General features: G+C 37.8%; 1 protein-coding gene across 2 annotated transcripts; it reads right to left on the reverse strand.

Moving 5' to 3' along the window:
* Positions 1–8,044: 8,044 nt before the first annotated feature.
* On the reverse strand, positions 8,045–10,076 carry LOC110621646 (delta(12)-acyl-lipid-desaturase). Of its 2 annotated transcripts, none has more exons than XM_021765913.2 (2): positions 9,992–10,076; positions 8,045–9,361 (listed from the first exon to the last, which is right to left on the reverse strand). In XM_021765913.2, the coding sequence occupies exon 2, from the start codon at positions 9,321–9,323 to the stop codon at positions 8,160–8,162; it is 1,164 nt and encodes a 387-aa protein (XP_021621605.1). In that variant the 5' UTR covers positions 9,324–9,361; positions 9,992–10,076; the 3' UTR covers positions 8,045–8,159. The 2 variants fall into 2 exon arrangements, with proteins under 2 accessions (XP_021621605.1, XP_021621604.1); XM_021765912.2 differs by having other exon boundaries at positions 8,045–9,343; positions 9,992–10,071.
* Between the last annotated feature and the right edge of the window lie 7,477 nt (positions 10,077–17,553).

Consider the following 17,553-nt stretch of genomic DNA (forward strand, 5'->3'; position numbering starts at 1 on the left):
GCTCCTCAGCGCTGAAAGCAGAAATAGAGCAGGCCTGTGAAGATCGTCTTCGACTTTATCAAGATTCCCCTCACTGCTTGGTAATTGGCGGCCCGAGCTGCAGTTTTCTTTGCCTCAGCTTTGTCTGCAGGGAGTTTTCCCCTTTCCAAATAGTCTAGGTACGGGGTCATCCAGTTCCGCTCTTCCTCGATCTCTATTATAGTGTTCGTTTTGCTAAAGGCAGGAGTGCTGACATGTTATATGTATACCTCATCTGGGAGTTGTTCCAGTTCTTCTTCAGACAGTCGACTGAGCAGGTCTGCCTCTTCATTTTCTTCTCGAGGTATTCTTTGGTATTTTATCGTGATCCCCTGGCCTCTTAACTCGGCCTCTATTGCCTTTACCCTCGCCAAGTAACTCTGTATGGTTGGGTCCCTTGCCTGATATGCCCCTGTTATTTGACTGATTACTAATTGGGAGTCGCTATTTATCTCGAGGTCGGTTGCCCCTACTTCCATCGTGATCAACATCCCATTTATTAGGGCTTCACATTCTGCTACATTGTTGGTGGCACTAAATTCTAGGCATAGAGCATAGCAAACCTTGAACCCTTTAGGGCCCTTTAGCATTATCCCCGCACCGCTGCCCCCAGCCCTGGATGCCCCATCCACATACAACTTCCAGCTGAATTCTCGTGGGGGCTGTCTCTCTCTCTCGCCTCTAATGTCTCCGAGGATGTCTCACCCAGCTCTGCTTATTTTTCATTGAAAGAGCACTCCACTATGAAGTCAGCGAGAGCTTGAGATTTTATGGTGATGTGAGGTCGGTATTCTAAGCAGTAAGGACTAATCTCGATAGACCATGCAAGTATCCGACCTGAAGTTTCTGGCCTATATAGGATTTTCTTCAACGGCTGGTCTGTCATCACTATTCCTTGATGGCTTTCTAGATAAACCCTGAATTTTTTGACCGCCAACAACAGGGCATACGCTATTTTTTCGATGTTCAAATATCTTGTCTCAGCATCTTTGAGCACTTTACTGACATAAAAAACCAGCTTCTGCTCTCCTTCTTCCACTCTCACCAGTATGCCGCTGACAGCTTGTTCTGAGGCTGATAAGTAGATCAGGAGCTCTTCCCCTTCCAGTGGACTACTAAGTACATGTGGCAAGCTAAGATAGCATTTGAGCTCTCTGAAAGCCTCTTGACAGTCCTCGGTCCATTCGAAGTTCGGAACTTTTCTCAACTTCTTGAAGAATGGCAAGCATCTTTCTGCCGACCTCAACATGAAACGATTGAGCGCTATCACCCTTCCAGTAAGTCTCTGGACTTCTCTCACATAGGTCGGCTCAGGCATTTTCAATATGGCTTCCACTTTCTCTGGATTGGGCTCAATGCCTTTTCCACTCACCATGTATCCCATGAACTTTCCTCCCCTGATGAAGAAAGCGCATTTTGTTGGATTCAGCCTCATTTTGTACCGCTCCAGTACCTCAAACACCTCCCCCAAGTCTGTCAAGTGTTGCTGGAAAGTTGGGCTTTTTACTATCATGTCATCCACGTACACTTCGACATTCCTACCGATCTGCTCATTGAAAATTTTATTCATTAGCCTTTGATATGTTGCACCGGCATTCTTTAGTCCAAAGGGCATAGCCTTGTAACAATAGGTCCCATCTTCTGTTATGAACGAGGTCTTCTCCTTATCTAACTTGTCCATTGGGATTTGGTGGTAGCCAGACATTGCATCCAGAGAAGACATGTAATCAAAACCGACCGTAGAGTCGACCATTTTATTAATATTGGGGAGGGGGTAACAATCTTTAGGATATGCCTGGTTCAGGTCAGTAAAATCTATACATATCCTATACTTGCCATTAGCTTTTTTCACTAGTACAGGATTCGCTAGCCATTGCGGGTACATTACTTCCCTAATAAACCCTGCTTCCTCTAGCTTTTGCACCTCCTCCCTAGTGGCCTGCTGCTTCTCTCTTCCCACTACTCTCTTCTTCTGTTTTATCGGCTTGGCTTCTGAGAGGACGTTCAACTTGTGAGTCATCACTTCTGGTCTATCCCAGGCATGTCAGATGGCTTCCAGGTGAAGCTTGATGCATGACATCGGATCAGAGCCATGGCTTCAATTTTCTGCTCTTCAGCCAAGCCAGCATTGAGACTGAAGACCTTATCCGCCTCTGCCTCTGATAAGGGGAAGGTTTTTAGCTCTCCCACTGGCTCCATTCTAGCTTCTTTCTTCTCGTCTCGGACTTCTAGGACTTCTGAGTCAAAATTTTCCCCTGCCGAGCACAGCTCCAATACCGTGGCCAGGTATACTGCTCTCACCTCTTCCTGACTTCCTCTAACTACTCCCACTCTTGCTTCTGTCGGAAACTTCATGGCCAAGTATCTGATATTGGTCACCACCTCGAAATCGTACAGAACCGGCCTTCCCAATATGGTGTTGTAGCTCAGGGAAAGTTTCACTATCAGGAACACCGCGTAGTGAGTTCGCGCCAGGGGTGCCTCCCCGAGAGTTAAAGCCAGTTTCACCTTTTCCTCCACAGGCACTGGGACTCCTCCGATCCCCTTCACCCGGGCCTGATCTCGGACCATCTGCTCTTCACGTATTTTCATCTATTGGAAGACCCTGTACGGCAATAGGTTCACCTTGCTTCCATTGTCAACAAGGACCTTCCTGACTCGGTAGTTGTGGATGATGGCTTCGATAACAAGGTGACGCGGAACCCTATGGCACAAGCCTCAAACCCACACGCACAAGTAGATACGGAATCCAAAGATCTGATAAACCCACCTCCTATGGCACCCCAAACTTAGAGAAGCTGAAACACCAATGATCGAAGGATTTAGATGAGAATCCGACAAACGCCACAACGAATAGTTGATAAGTTAGCCAAGATTCCTGGTGCAATTAATGAAAGCAAATCCTCACTCTCACTCAAAGCAATACACGCCAAAGGCATGAAAGAAATTCTGAAAAGTTTGTTTAAAAAGCTGCCTCTTACAATTGTTTCCTATCCTTATATAGTAAGGAGAAAAACAAATAAAACCCTAAGACACTCTTCTTGGACTTGACTTAAACACATAAGGCCCAAACCCAAACTGCACACTAAAATAACATATAAGTATTAAAACATAAGCCCAAAACATGGCCCAACACTCTAAAACTTAAAAGATAAAGTATGGCCAGAATACAAGCCCAAATAAAACTAAACTAAAACAAGTGTTGAATAATAAAAATATAGCAAGCCCATCATAACAAAGCTGAATCTTCACAAAAGTCTTACTTGATCTTCACTTTAGGCTTCCCTTTGTGTAGTTTTAGCCGATAGGTTTGATTAGGCTCCCTAAGCCTATGATTGCAAGTGTTGCACCAAATCTGTCCCATATGAGTTGAAGCACGCCCCAAATATATATAGATCATATGAATATGATTTTGAACTCCTTTTAGATCCATTTGAATGACATAAGTTTGCTCCACACCATTGTTAGAAATTTGCCCTATTGGATCCGTATCACAAGGGCATCATCGTGCGGCATCTGAATGCCCCAAGCGTCTTCTGGGGGAAAGAGATGAACATTGGGGAATGTTCTGTTACTTGCATGACCTCGGCACTGCTACCTTCCCCGTCTCGGCCTCTTTTCCTTCCTCTCCTGCTCATCCGACCTCCAGTCCCTTCGACAATCATATTGATGGTTCCACTGGAGCCATCATTCACTGGTCTTGCTCCCGTCCTCCTGGGTCTCTCTGTTGCAAGGTTTTGCTGAGGCCTTTCTCCCTCTGGTTTTTTCACAAAATTCCTGAGATGCCCCCTTTTTATTAGCCTTTCGATTTCGCTGATCTGCTAGTAGAAATTATTGGTGTCATGGCCGTGTGTACGGTGATATTGACAGTATTTGTCAGGATCTCTCTGGCTTGCTTCAGCTCTTATGGGCTTCGGCCATTAGAGGAATTCCTTGTTTTGGACTTCCGTGAGCACTTCGGCTCTAGAGGCGTTGAGTGGGGTTAGGGTCTCTAGAACTCATGGGGGGAATGGTCTTTGTTCTGGAACCTGAGGGGGGAATGGTCTCGGGTCCCTTCGGTCCCAGGGTTGTTTGGAGGTCTCAGGCCTTTTGCTTTGCTTCTTCTCATGCCTTTCCGGCCTCCTTTCTGGGGCTTTTCCCCTATCTACTGCCTCTTTGGCGAATCTGCTCGTCATCAAGGCATCATCCTGCCTTATGTACTTTTCTGCCCTCTTCATCAGTTCCGCCAGCGAGATAGGCGATTTCCTGCTTAATGAGCCGAAAAACTCTGCGGAGGTCATCCCTTTTTGCATGGCTTCTACAGCTCTGCTTTCATCCAGCTCGGGGATCTGCAGGGCCTCCATGTTAAAATGGGCTACGTACTCCCTCAACGATTCATTTCTCCTCTGTTTTACTGTTTCCAAGTAGCTGGTTTTTCTATCAGCCGGCACTCCGGCTATGAATCGGCTGATGAAGACATTGGCTAAATCCCCAAAACTCCTTATGCTTCCTACTTCTAGGCTATTGCACCACGCCCGTGCTGGCCCCGTGAGCGTCGTGGGGACTACCTTGCACATCAAAGCATCCGATAAGGTCTGCAGCTCCATGAAGGTTTTGTAGTTGAGGACGTGCTCCCTTGGGTTTCCAGCTCCGTCATATACCGCCATGGGTGGCATCATGAACTTCTTGGGGATGGTCTCCTGCTGTACCCATCTCGAGAAAGGCGAGGAAGCGGGTAAGAGGGCCTGCTTGTGGTCCTTCGCCCCTAGCCCAGCTAGGAGCTGTTCTCTCATTTTCTGCAGTTTCTGATCCACATTTTCTTCTTCTTGTCTGGGCCTCTTCTCCAGACGATATTCCTCCTCCCATTCTTCATTTTCTGTCCTTCTAGTTGTTCTGGCCATGTAACTCTCCACCTCATCATTTTCTATCAGCTCCCTCACCCTCCTTCCATGGGTTCTAGCCTCCGGCTCGTCGTCTCCACCCGCCCTTCTACTTCTTTCTCCAGTTTCTCTGCTGTTTGTTTGGGGGTGGTTAAAGGTAGGCTGGGGTTCATTGGTTCGGGGTTCTTCTATCACAGGCAACACGTTCACTGGGTTATTGAGGCCCCTCAGCTGCATTATCTACCTCAGCCAATAGGCGGTGTTTTGTAGTTGGAGGGCCATGGCTTGGAGGTCCTGGTTGGATAGGGTGGTTCCGGGCACATTCCCTGCCGAGCTTGGCGAGGGAATGAAAGGGATTGGTGGTTGGTTGTTGGGAGTTGGGAGTTGTGGGGCTGGAGAAAGAGAATTGTTGCCCCTCCTGGGCAGAGCTCAGGTCATTGGGGGTATTAGCAGTGTTGTTTTCGTTATGGTTGGCCATTATGGATCTCAGTGGGTTTTGTAAGAGTGGAACTCCAGCGATGAAAAGATCTTCTTCATTTCCTACAGACGGCGCCAATTGATGATCTGAGATCCAGCAAAAAAAAAAAGGGTTTACAATAGTTGGGTAAGCTTATCTAGAGAGGAGGGAGCTCCTCTCCTTTTATTCTTTTCTTTTGTCGGCTAGTGAGGTCTAATGGCCCTGCCACTATTGGGCCACATGTCTCTGTCATACGGATACGTACGTACTAAAATGTCAAACGTTTGTTTCATGCTAAACGGCTATTTAATTTCCCTCGGCACGCATGTAACAGATCTGCTAGATGGATGGGTCGGCTGTCCTTCTTCCTTCTGGGCTTCAGAACCGGGCTAGATGTTGCGAAACTAAAACCCACGGGGGCCTGACCTCATGGTCGTGTGGTCTAGGCCGGCTTATTGAAGAGGCCTTTTGACCCTCGGATCAAAGTTATCTTCTTGGGCTAAGCCTTATACCGGGGTGGTGAAGCCCAGCAGTCATCACTTCTCATACCACTTCCTCCCGCTTTCTTTTCTACATGTAAACTCTTGTCTCTCCTTAGTATATCAACTTCTCTCAAAAGATCAAATTCCACCCGTTTCATCTTTAGTTCTTGTACGCACTTGGACAATAATTTTTTATCCTCGTTTTCTTTTTTCAACAACTCCAAGTGAAATTTTACATGAGATTTACATTGATCAGCCTAGATTATCTTGAAAGAACATAAAAAAGAATACAATCACAGGATTCATGATTAATATATTGTAAGAGAACCCAATTCTAGATGGATCTCTAGAGGAGGTATTGAAAAGGAAGAGCAACGCAAAAGAGTGAAATAGAAAGAAGAAGATAATAGAGTTGTGTGATATCTTTGTGGATCGAATGTATTTGGATCTCTTTTAAGTTTGATCCTGTTTAAGATTAACTCCTCCTTTTTAAGCTGTTACTTTAAAAAGATCTTGAGGGTTGGTGTTTGTGCTATCTTATCTGGTGTAGTGAAAGTGGTGACTTTGGCTTCATGATTGAAGGCTTTGTACTTTGTCTGCCATGATTGTGAATTTGTATAGAGAGAGCAATAAACATAAAAAGTTTGTGGTTGAGAGGGAGATAAAAATGAGGGTATTTTAGGTCTAAAGGGTTGTTTTTTTGCTGTTGGTTATAATTTTTTATTTTACAATAAAATGACAAAATTCAGAGATTTAAGTGTTTAATTTTAGAGGTGAATAATTAGTCGGTTCGATTTAAAATAAAACTGAACTGAATAAATTAAAAAATTTTAATATTATAAAAATCAAATCAAATCAGTCTAATTTAGTTTAATTTAATTTGTTAAAATTTTTAATATATTTTTTTATATCTTATTTTTAATATTTTAAAATTTAATTTTAGTATTTTAGTTTTGATTATCATCTTATCACCTTATATTATAAAAAATAATATAATATTACTCATTAATCGATTTATTTCGAGTTTATTAATATTTTTTATTAAAATTAAATTAAATTAAAATAATTAAAATTTTTAAAAATTAAAATAAATTAATAAAAAAATTAAATTAATTAATTCGATTAATTTTTCACTTTAAATCAAATACTATTTACTCTCATACTTTAGAATGTTGGTAAAAAGTCATATAATTTAATAAAGAATTTATTACAATATAAAAATAAAACTAATGAATTTTCATTAATAAATTGATTTTTGGAATTACTTTATGTAACTAAATTGTAGCTTTGGGTTAGATGCTCTCTGTCTCATGAAGAATTACATCAAGCGATTAATTCTTTAAAAAATAAAGTTATAGAAAAGATATAAGTTGCGTGTTCTTCATAGGAAAAGAAATTATGTAATTTTTCAATAAATATAGTTAATTGAAAAGTTTAATTTGTATGAAAAATCGTAAATTTTTTTAATGAATTTCTAAAATTTCATAAAACTCATAAAATATTCCCTCATTAATTTTTTAATAATAAATTAATTTTTATCTAATAAAATAATTTTTTATTAACAAAAAAATACAAATTGCTATTAATTGATAATTGATTAAATATTTTATGTTTTTTAATGATACTTTGGCGAATTTTTTTTAATAAAAATTATTTTTATTTATTATTTTAATAATAAAATTGAGATATTATTATTTAATTTTTAAAAATTTGTGAATTTATAGTTTTTATCCATTATTAGTTTTTATTTATTATCATTATAAATAAGTTTAATTTTAAAATATAAAAATTAATATTTTATAAGTATTAAAGTTTTTATACTTATAAAAAAACAATTTAGGCAATTTCAACTATAATATGTAAGTATAAAAATTAATTTTTAATTTTAGTTAAATATAAAAAATTTTATATATATAAAAATCAATTTAAATGAATTTTTAAATATAAAAATTAATTTTTAATTAAATATAAAAATTAATATTATTTATTTATATTTTTAATTTTTTTTAAATGAGAACAGGAAACTAGCGAGTAGAATATGAGATTTATCAAATTTAGGCAGAATAAAGCTGTGAATATTTATATTTTCAAATTAACTTTTACACTTGCACAACTAATTATTTTATCTCTTTTAACACTTACTCCTTCAATATTTGCATAGTAATACACCACCTTAATTATTCTCTAGCCTGATAAATTACACTTAGTAGCTAATTAAACTTTAACCATACTTAAAAGAGTAGTAAATTTCATTAACAAACAAGCTTAGCTAAAACACCACTTGTCCCTCTTAATAAAGAAGGCTACTTAATTATCCCCTTCTTCTTCTTCTTCTTTCCATCATCAGAACTTGTTCCGGTACCAGAAAACACCTTGGTTGGGAGCTTCGTCGTCTGGCCCAACATAAAGACACTCTTTTGCCTCCCTCCACAGTGCTCTGTAAATTGGAGTAGCATCGAACTGGTAATACTCACCCAATATATGCTTGATTGCTTTAGTAGCTTCCATTGCATTATAATGAGGCATTGTAGAGAACAGATGGTGAACTACATGAGTGTCTGTAATGTTATGGAAGACCTTATTCAATACCCCGTAGTCTCGATCCACCGTCGACAATGCCCCCTTCATCCAGTCCCATTCCGACGAGTCATAGTGTGGCAGTGCAGGGTGAGTGTGCTGCAAATATGTGATCATTACAAGGAAAGCATTAACAATAAGCAATGGCACCCCGTAGATGCATATCAGCCAAACAAGTCCTTTCGCCATGACAATTTGATAAAGAACAAAAGTCGTAGCGAAAATCCCAGTATCGGCAATAAAGATCTGAAGCCTTTCCCTGTCGGAATATATGGGACCATAAGGATCATAGTGACAAGCAAAGCGATCATATTGTCTTCCTGAGACATTGAATGCTAAATATAAAGGCCACCCAATGAGAAGCGTGGCTGCAAGTGTTAAGCATCGGCCCGGAGGATTGTTGAGATACTTGGAATACCATGGGATTTTGGACAGAGGTTTAGGAACAAACACCTCATCACGTTCAAGTGACCCTGTGTTAGAGTGATGGCGGCGATGGCTGATTTTCCAGGAAAAATATGGAACTAGAAGTGTAGAGTGGAGAATGAGGCCAACGGTGTCATCCACCCATTGATAGTCGCTAAAAGCATGGTGGCCACATTCATGGGCGATGACCCAAACGCCAGTGAGAATACAGCCCTGGCAAGCCCAGTAAAGGGGCCATGCGAGGTAGGCGAGAGGAGAAGGGAGGAGATGGATGAAGAAGTTGGCAATGGAGAATAAGAGAATACTTAAAGAGAGGTCATAGAGAAGATAGGAAAAAGAGCGAAGAAGCGAACGTTGAAAGCAATGGGGAGGGATTGCCTTCTTGAGTTGGGCAAGGGTGAATGGAGGTTTCGTTGCGGGGACTCGCTTGATGCTCTCCGGCCGCCTTTCGCTGGTGTTGTTACTGGTGTCAGAGGCGGCAGACATCCGGCCACCACCTCCCATATTTTTCTGCTAAAAGTTTCCTGCAGATTTAAACATGACTTTGAAAAAAAAAAAAAAAAAAAAAAAGAAAAGACAAAATGACAAAATAAGATAAATGGCGTAGTTCCAAGGAGGCAGTTTCAGGTTAATTACTTTAATGCATATAACTTTAAATTATAATAATAGTTACCCATTTTAAAATAATTCATAATAATAAAAAAAAATTCAGAAAATTTAATAAATTACATAATAAAAACTTTTATTTTGATTTTGATAATTGAATTAACTTATTATGGACATTTCAGTAATGAATTTTCACTTTCCTAGAAGAAAAAAAATATATGAAAAGAAAGTCTTAATCATAGGAAATATATTTTTGGAGGAGAACAAAAGTTATAATTTAAAAAAAAAATGAAAATTCAAAACTAATAAAGGCATTAATAAATATCTGTTCCGAATTATAATTTGAAGTAGATGAGTTCTTTTAACTTGTAATTTATTCTCAAAATATTTCAATAACCCAATAAAAAGCTGCTTAATTTTGAGCTGCTGAGAACAGAAACACACATTCGTAAATATTAAAATAAAAAAAAATATTCATAGATCATAGAGGAAGAGGAGAAGAAGAAAAAGACTGCAGATGAATTTTAAAAATAAAATAAAAAAAATAAAAAATAGTGAAGAAGTACCTGAGCTGAAGGTATAAATTTTTTCTCAGAGGAAAGCAGTTGTGGGAGAGAGTGGCGGAGTCGCTTGTATTTAAGCTCTGTGAAGGGCGATACTTCCTAGCCAGACCTACACACACATATATATATATATACATAGATAGCATTTTATTCCAATTTTCAATAATTTTCATTTTTCTAAATTATATATTTCGAATAATTTATTTTAATTTAATTTTCCTATTAATAAATTGAAATGATATTAAATTAATTAATAAGAAATAATATTTTTAGTTCACTTGTTAGGATGTTTTAACACGTTTTAGACAATCATAAAACCACAATCCAAGCTTATTTTGATTTTTACGCAAAATATTAAAACACTAATTAAAATTTTAAAAAGGTGATTTGTTTATATTTTTATAATAAATTGATTGCACATCAAAAAAATATTTTAATAATTTTCTTTTTTAAAAGTTTAAAAATTATTTAATAAAAAATCTTTTTCTCGTAAAGAATATTTATTTTTTTAAAATAAATCTTTTCAAAAAGATGAAATTATTTTTTAAAATTTGATAATATTATTAAATATTAAATCACAAATAAACAATGAAAATAAGTTATTTATTTCAAAATATTTTTAAAGAAAATACTTTTCACATAAAATATTTTTTAAATAAATATTATTTTTCATAAATAAATGGAATATAATATTTTAAAAATAATTAAAGAAGGATTAAATGTACTGAAACTTTCAAAAAATTTTGAAGAAAGAAAAAAAATTTATTTTGTATCTCAGACTAAAATGTAAATTCTAATTATAACAAATTATAATAATAATAATAATAATAATAATAATAAAGAGAAAAAGAAAATATTATTACATAGTGAATATCGAAATAAAAAGAGGCTGAATCCACCACACATTTGTCCAAATTAGCGTAAACCAGCCAAAGCTTGCGGTTTGTTTCCTTAAATTTAGAACAGAAAGTAGTGGATTCCGCACGTGGTCCTCACGTGATTCTAGTTGCCTCGATTGCGGTGCACACCTTGGCGCACGTCTGCGAATCTTCTGTAGGTATAATTCTTCGTTTCTCTCTTTTTCCTTAAAAAAAAACACTTTGTTTTTGTAAAATTCGCATATATAAAGAACTTTGCTCAGAATCTCCTCGTAGTTAAAATTATTTTACTTTTTTAAATAAATATTTAATTTCATGAAATCATCCATCTGATTGAAAAAAAAAACCTAAATTATTGTGAAATTCATAATCTTACAATTTTCTCTTACACCCATGAGCATTAAAAGATGCATCAGTAAATTCTTTCCAATTCATTTTCAAAACAAAAATAAATTTTACAATTCAATTGATTTAGAAAGGTTCTAAAAAGACAAACTGTAACAAAATTATTTAAATACTTAAAACATCAATTTTTTTATAACATTGCACCACATTCGATTTAAAAATTAAATTAAATTAATTTTAAATAAAAATTAAATTAAATCAAACTAATTAATCAAATCGATTGAATTTTTTTAATAATTTTTTTATTTTTTAATTTTATTTTAATATTTTAAAATTTAATTAAAATATTTTAATTTTAATTATCTTCCAACCTTTCTATATTATTTAGCCTTTTTATTAATGTTAAAATAAGTTTTTTATTTTACAAAAGATAAGGGATAAATCAATGAATTGTCTAAAAATTTAAAGATGTTATAATAATTTTTAAAAATATATTTATGATAAAAAAATAATTTTCAAGATAAATATATATTTTTAAAAAAAATAATTATTTTTTATAATCTTATTAATATTATTGTATATATAAGTTAATTTTTTTAAAAAATATTTTTACAAAAAATATTCTCTGTGTATAAATTATTTTGAAAAACAAATGGATGCTTAGATTCTAGTATATTGTTAAAAAAATTCTTTATGCAAAATACTTTCTATTAAAATATTTTTTAAAAAATTAACTTATTTTCATTAATCGATTGTAATGTTAAAAGTAAAAAATATATTAATAAATTTATATATATTAATATTAATAAAATTTTCAAATAAATTATTCCTTAAAGAAAAAGTAGTCGATTTCTCAAATTAAATTCCCTTTGATGAGCAAAAAGTTTGCCTGACTAATTTCTTTAGTGCCACATTCATTTATAAAAAATACTAAAATATTTTCTTAAAATATATTTTTCATGAACAAATTAACTCTTACAATAAAAATAATCTGATACTGATCTGGATATATTTTGTAATAATATGAGAGAAAATCAAGATTAAAAAAAGAAATTTTTATTTCAAATGATGGTCGATCCATTTCTAATTTAATTTAAAAGTGGATATAGTTCAAATTTATCTAAAATTCCTTGAAAGTTACGATAATAGTTAAAAAAAGCATTTTCTAATTGTGTTTTTAATATATTCTTTTTCTTTTTTTTTTTCTATTTAGAAACTTATTTATAAACAAAATATATTTTGTTTCTAATTTGAGGAAGTAATTAACATATTTCGAATAGAAAATAAATATCTTTTCCTTTCTAATCACTTCCTAATTAGGAAAAATTTGTGTCCCTATTTTTTTTTATTAGAAAAGTTCTTACAAGAAAATTAATTTTAAAAGTAATTTTTTCTTAAATTTTTGTTATGCTTGAAACGAAACTGTGGGTAACTTTCCATAAAGTATCGCTCTGTAGTTGAAATTGTGAGTCTTGACAAAGAGATAAGACTTGAAGCATCCGGATCTTCTTTTCCCTCAATGGAACCAAGTATTACCTAATTAGAATATTATCACGTAGCCTATCCTCGAATGCCAACACATGATCTATTTTAGACGATTATTGTATTATATCAAAAACTCTCATTGGTTTTCGGTTCTTTATATTAGAATGTGACAATTATCTTTACGATCCAAAGTATGTGGCACGTCTCAATCGGCTTTCCATAATTTTAATGAAAAATATTTTCTCTCATATATTGTCATTATTTTTATTGAGTGTTTACATGCTTTGTACTCGTTTATAACCCTCATTCGACCATCAAGGCTTGAGTAATCTCTTAAAAAATTGTTAAGGGATTAACGCCCGATCAAGCACATAACAGCCTCTGCTTTTTGCCAAATTTTAAATGGACTTACCCCTCGCCTTGTGACCTGTTCAGTGGATACCTGCCCCGTGATTATGGAATAAATAACTTGAAATAATAAACTGAACTTAATGCTTGGTCATGATAATGACTTAAAGGATCGGGACTGACACCCGGTTGTTAGCCTGGCTAATACCCGCCTTGTGGTGCTTTTTAGTAAAAAACTTGTTTTTGTCTTTTGAAACTAACATATGAAGACTCGCCTAGCAATTACCCGTCTTATGACGTTTTTTGACAGAAACTTACCTTTGTCTTTTGGAACTAACATCTGATGACTCGTCTGGCAATTACCCGTCTTATGACATTTTTTGGCAGAAACTTGCCTTTGTCTTTTGGAACTAACACCTGAAGACTCGTTTGGCAGTTACCCGCCTTGTGAATCTTTTTGACAGAAATTTGTCTTTTTCTTTTAGGACTAACACCTGATGACTCGCCTGAGTGATACTCGCTGTAATACCCGGCTAGACTCCGGTATCGGAATTCCTACTGTCCGGTGGAATCTCGAATGTCGGAAACCTCTAGAAGGGTAAAACCATGTTTTATGAAATGTTTTTAAGGTATTTTATGTTTCTAAAGTAAAATGAAAATTTAGTTTTGAATGGAAAAGACCAAGGAGGCTTTGCCAGGTTCGGCCGCCGAAAGTTAAGTTCGGCCGCCGAACATGGTAAGGTTTTGGGAGCGCTTTAGGCCTCCGAAAGCCTTGTTTGAGTGAGTCAAGGTTCGGCCGCCGAATATGCATGAGATGTGGGGGCACGTTAGGCCGCCGAAAGGTGACAGAACCAGCCCTATAAAGGACCCCGTGACCGAAACAGGCGAGGTTTTCTCTCCCATTTCAGCCGACGGTAAGCTTTAGCCCTCCTATGGTCATTTTAAGTGTTTTCCCTCAAATCTTTCAGATTTTAACAAGTTACATCTTGTTTTTGAAGAGTTTTGAAGTTTGAGCAAGTTTGGAAGCTTGGAAATCAAAGAGTGGATTTCTCCCTACCTCCAAGCTAGGATCGTCCTTCCTCTCGATCTTCAAGAGGTAAGCTTAGATCCAACCTCTCTTGCATGTTTTAAGTAAGTTTTGAGTAGATCTATGGGGTAGAAATGCATGAGTAGGCTTGTGGAAGTTTATGTTATGTTTATGGGTTTGATGTGCATATTCTTGAGCAATGTGGCTTGCTTGTGTGTTGTAGTTGGGGGGTTTAAGTTAGTTTGAGGCCCCTAGGAGCTTGTATGCTTGAGTATGCATGTTGTAGAATAGGGTTATGCATGATTGGTTGTGTAGGGGGTTGAAATGGGCATGAAGAACCAAGTTTCTGCCCTTTGGCAGAAACCAGGTTCGGCAGCCGAAGGCACTTTCGGCCGCCGAACCAGCTTGGGAGGCAGCTTTAGGCTGCCGAAGCCTGCCCCCGAAAGTGGGAGTTTCGGCTCTGTCCGAGACTTTCGACCGCCGAAGGTGCCGCCGAACATGCATGAGTTTCGTCTCTGTCTGGGAGTTTCGGCCGCCGAAAGTGCCGCCGAACCTGCCTGACTTTCGGCTCTGGAGGGACTTCCGGTCGCCGAAGGTGCCGCCAAAAGTGCCCTTCCCAGCCTTTTCTTGCATGTTTTCTAGGGATGTTTTGAGGTGTTTTTAGGAGGTTTTTGGGGGTATGTTTAGAGTTATGTTCTTGTTGTTTGGTGCCTCATTTGAGTCCACCTGTGTAGGTTCGGACCCGAGGAACCGAGACCCCCGGTTGTGAGATAGTCGTTCAGAGTCCGTTGTTAAAGCTTCAGTCACCAGGTGAGTGGGACAACTCCCTAAGTTCCTAAGTAAAGTAATTGAATAATTGAACAAATGAATGAATCATAAAGCATTGCCCATGCATCATTATGCCATGCAATATTTCAGGATGTTTGCATTAGAATTCACGAATATGCTGCATTGCATAAATTGATGTTGATGTGGATGGTTGTTGGGTGATCCATAGTCCTCTGATGTTATGTTATGATGATATGTTATGGAAGACCAGCGAGGCCCATTCTACGCCCCTGGCACTATGTAAGAGAAAGACCAGCGAGGCCCATTCTACGCCCCTGGCACTTTAGAATGTTATGTTATGTAAGAGAAAGACCAGCGAGGCCCATTCTACGCCCCTGGCATTTGGAGATGTTGAGGACAAATGGTGACAATACCATCCTTTATGTGATTAGCTGTGATATGTTGCATTTCATGAAAGCATGAATAAGAAAAAAGGAAGAAAACGTTAAATAATATGATGAAATAATAATAATAATAATAATAATAATAATAAAATGAATAATAATATACCTAAAAATGGAGGAATTAAAGCAAATGTTTTTAGTTTCTGCTCATTGGGCTTTATAGCTCACCCCTCCCCCCTGACCCCAGTCTTGCAGGTGCAGTGTAGATAGAGAAGTCAGCAAGAGTAAGAGAAGTCTATGTAATAGTATAGTGGTGGACATGGTTTATTTGTAATGTAAAAGTATGTTATGTAATGTAATGAAAGTTTAGAATGTGCTTGACTGGAGTTTGTTTTAATCCCTTGTGTATATGATCCAAAAATGTTTTTATGATGTTTATGTTATCTAAGCCTATCATATGTTATGATATGTTACCCATTGGAGTATTTGATGAGGACTCCAACGAGGGGTTTATGATATGCTAGGTATGCACAGGTTAGGCTTGGAAAGAAAAGTTTTAATTTTTATGTATGTTGTTGATCATGTATGGGATTAAACAAGTTTACAGGATGTATGTTTGGCTTGCTACGGGTTCTGGCGGCCTTAAGCCGACCTGAATCCTAGCGCCGGTAGCGGTCCGGTTTCCGGGTCGTTACAGAGTGGTATCAGAGCCCTAGGTTCATATGGTCGGACCTAGAGTGTCGGGCTCATAGATGTGATAGAAAGGTCAAGCACAATAGGAAATCATGTCCACTAGGATAGAATGTAGAGTCCTGTCTAGAATGAAAGTATGTATGCCATGAGATATGCTATGAATATGATGTGTATATGATGTGGGTTCATGTGTTTCCACATGAACCATTGGATGCTAATGTTTTGTTATCTGTGCTGTTTTTCAGTAAACAGAATGCGAGGAACTCGTCGATCAGCTAGATTGACTAGAGTACCACCGGAGGATGAGGGCACGAGCGCCCGTCCTCCAGCATTGCCAAGGGCAATGTCAAGTAGGTCCAACAGGGACAGAGCAGTGGGAGACCCTAGAAGATCTCTGGATCTGGGTAGAAACAGATCAGTAAGAGGAACGGTTCAAGGAGGCAGGTCAGTGGATGTGGGAGAAGAGATGGATGTGGACCAGAGGAGGGATGGTAGTCTTGGTGTGAGCATGCCAGAAAAGGGCATGGGTGAGTCTCAGGGAGGCACTCAGGCCTCGGGGTTTGTTCCACCACCCCAGTACCACCTTTTTCACCATACCACGGGTATTCGATGGGAGGTACATCGGATTACCCCAGTTTTAATCCTTACCCTTCTCACATGCCATACCCACCTTTCTACCCACAGTATCCACAGTACCCTATGTACCCACCTCCATCCTTCCATCCAGGCACAGCAAACCCTATCCCAGGGGATGCCGCACCTCCACCACCAGCAGAAACCGCAGTTACAGAAACCCAAAGACCTCAACCTACCTCATCTGGAGGGAGCAAGGCCAAGATGACCGACTATATGAAGTTGGGTGCTCCTCAGTTTGATACCGGTGATGATCCGTTTGTGTACCTGGAGAAGGTCAAAACAATTACAGATGAGATAGGGGCTGATGACAGTAGAGCCATTCAGATGGCTGGTTTCACTCTGAAATGCAAGAAGGCCCGTGAGTGGTTCAAGGGCTATGTGAAACCGAGGGTGGACAGTCTTTCATGGGAGGAGTTTGCGAATGAGTTCGCAGGATGGGCTTTTCCTGACAGTTCAAGGGAGCTGAAGATGATTGAGTTTGAACAGCTGAAGCAGACAGATGAGATGGGTGTCGATGAGTACACCGATAGATTCTTAGAGTTGTTGCCGTTTGCTGGGCAACATCTGGACACAGATCCGAAGAAGTCGAGGAGGTATATCATGAGGCTCAATTCCAGGTATTCCTCTTTGATTCAGTCAGCTGATAGAGAAAGTTTCCATGCCATTATAGACATGGCCAGGAGAATGGAGGCTAGTGCCGTAATAGAAGGAAAAGTCAAGCAGTCAGTGGCACAACCTTCTGGTTCTAAGACCCCAGGTGGGGGAAGGATAGACCCTTCATCCTTGAGTTCAGCTAGTAAGAAGTGGGGCAGTACCACTAAGAAACCAAAGAAGAATAAGTTCTGGAGCAAGATCAAATCAGGTCTGGGATTAGGAGGTGGCTCGAGCTCTGGTACTGATAATGCAGTGTGTGCAAGGTGTGGTAAGCTACACAGGGGGGTATGCCGGTTTGGGACGACAGCCTGCTACAGGTGTGGGCAA

This window comes from Manihot esculenta, chromosome 3 (genome assembly GCF_001659605.2).
Source record: "Manihot esculenta cultivar AM560-2 chromosome 3, M.esculenta_v8, whole genome shotgun sequence".
NCBI classification, from domain to species: domain Eukaryota; kingdom Viridiplantae; phylum Streptophyta; class Magnoliopsida; order Malpighiales; family Euphorbiaceae; genus Manihot; species Manihot esculenta.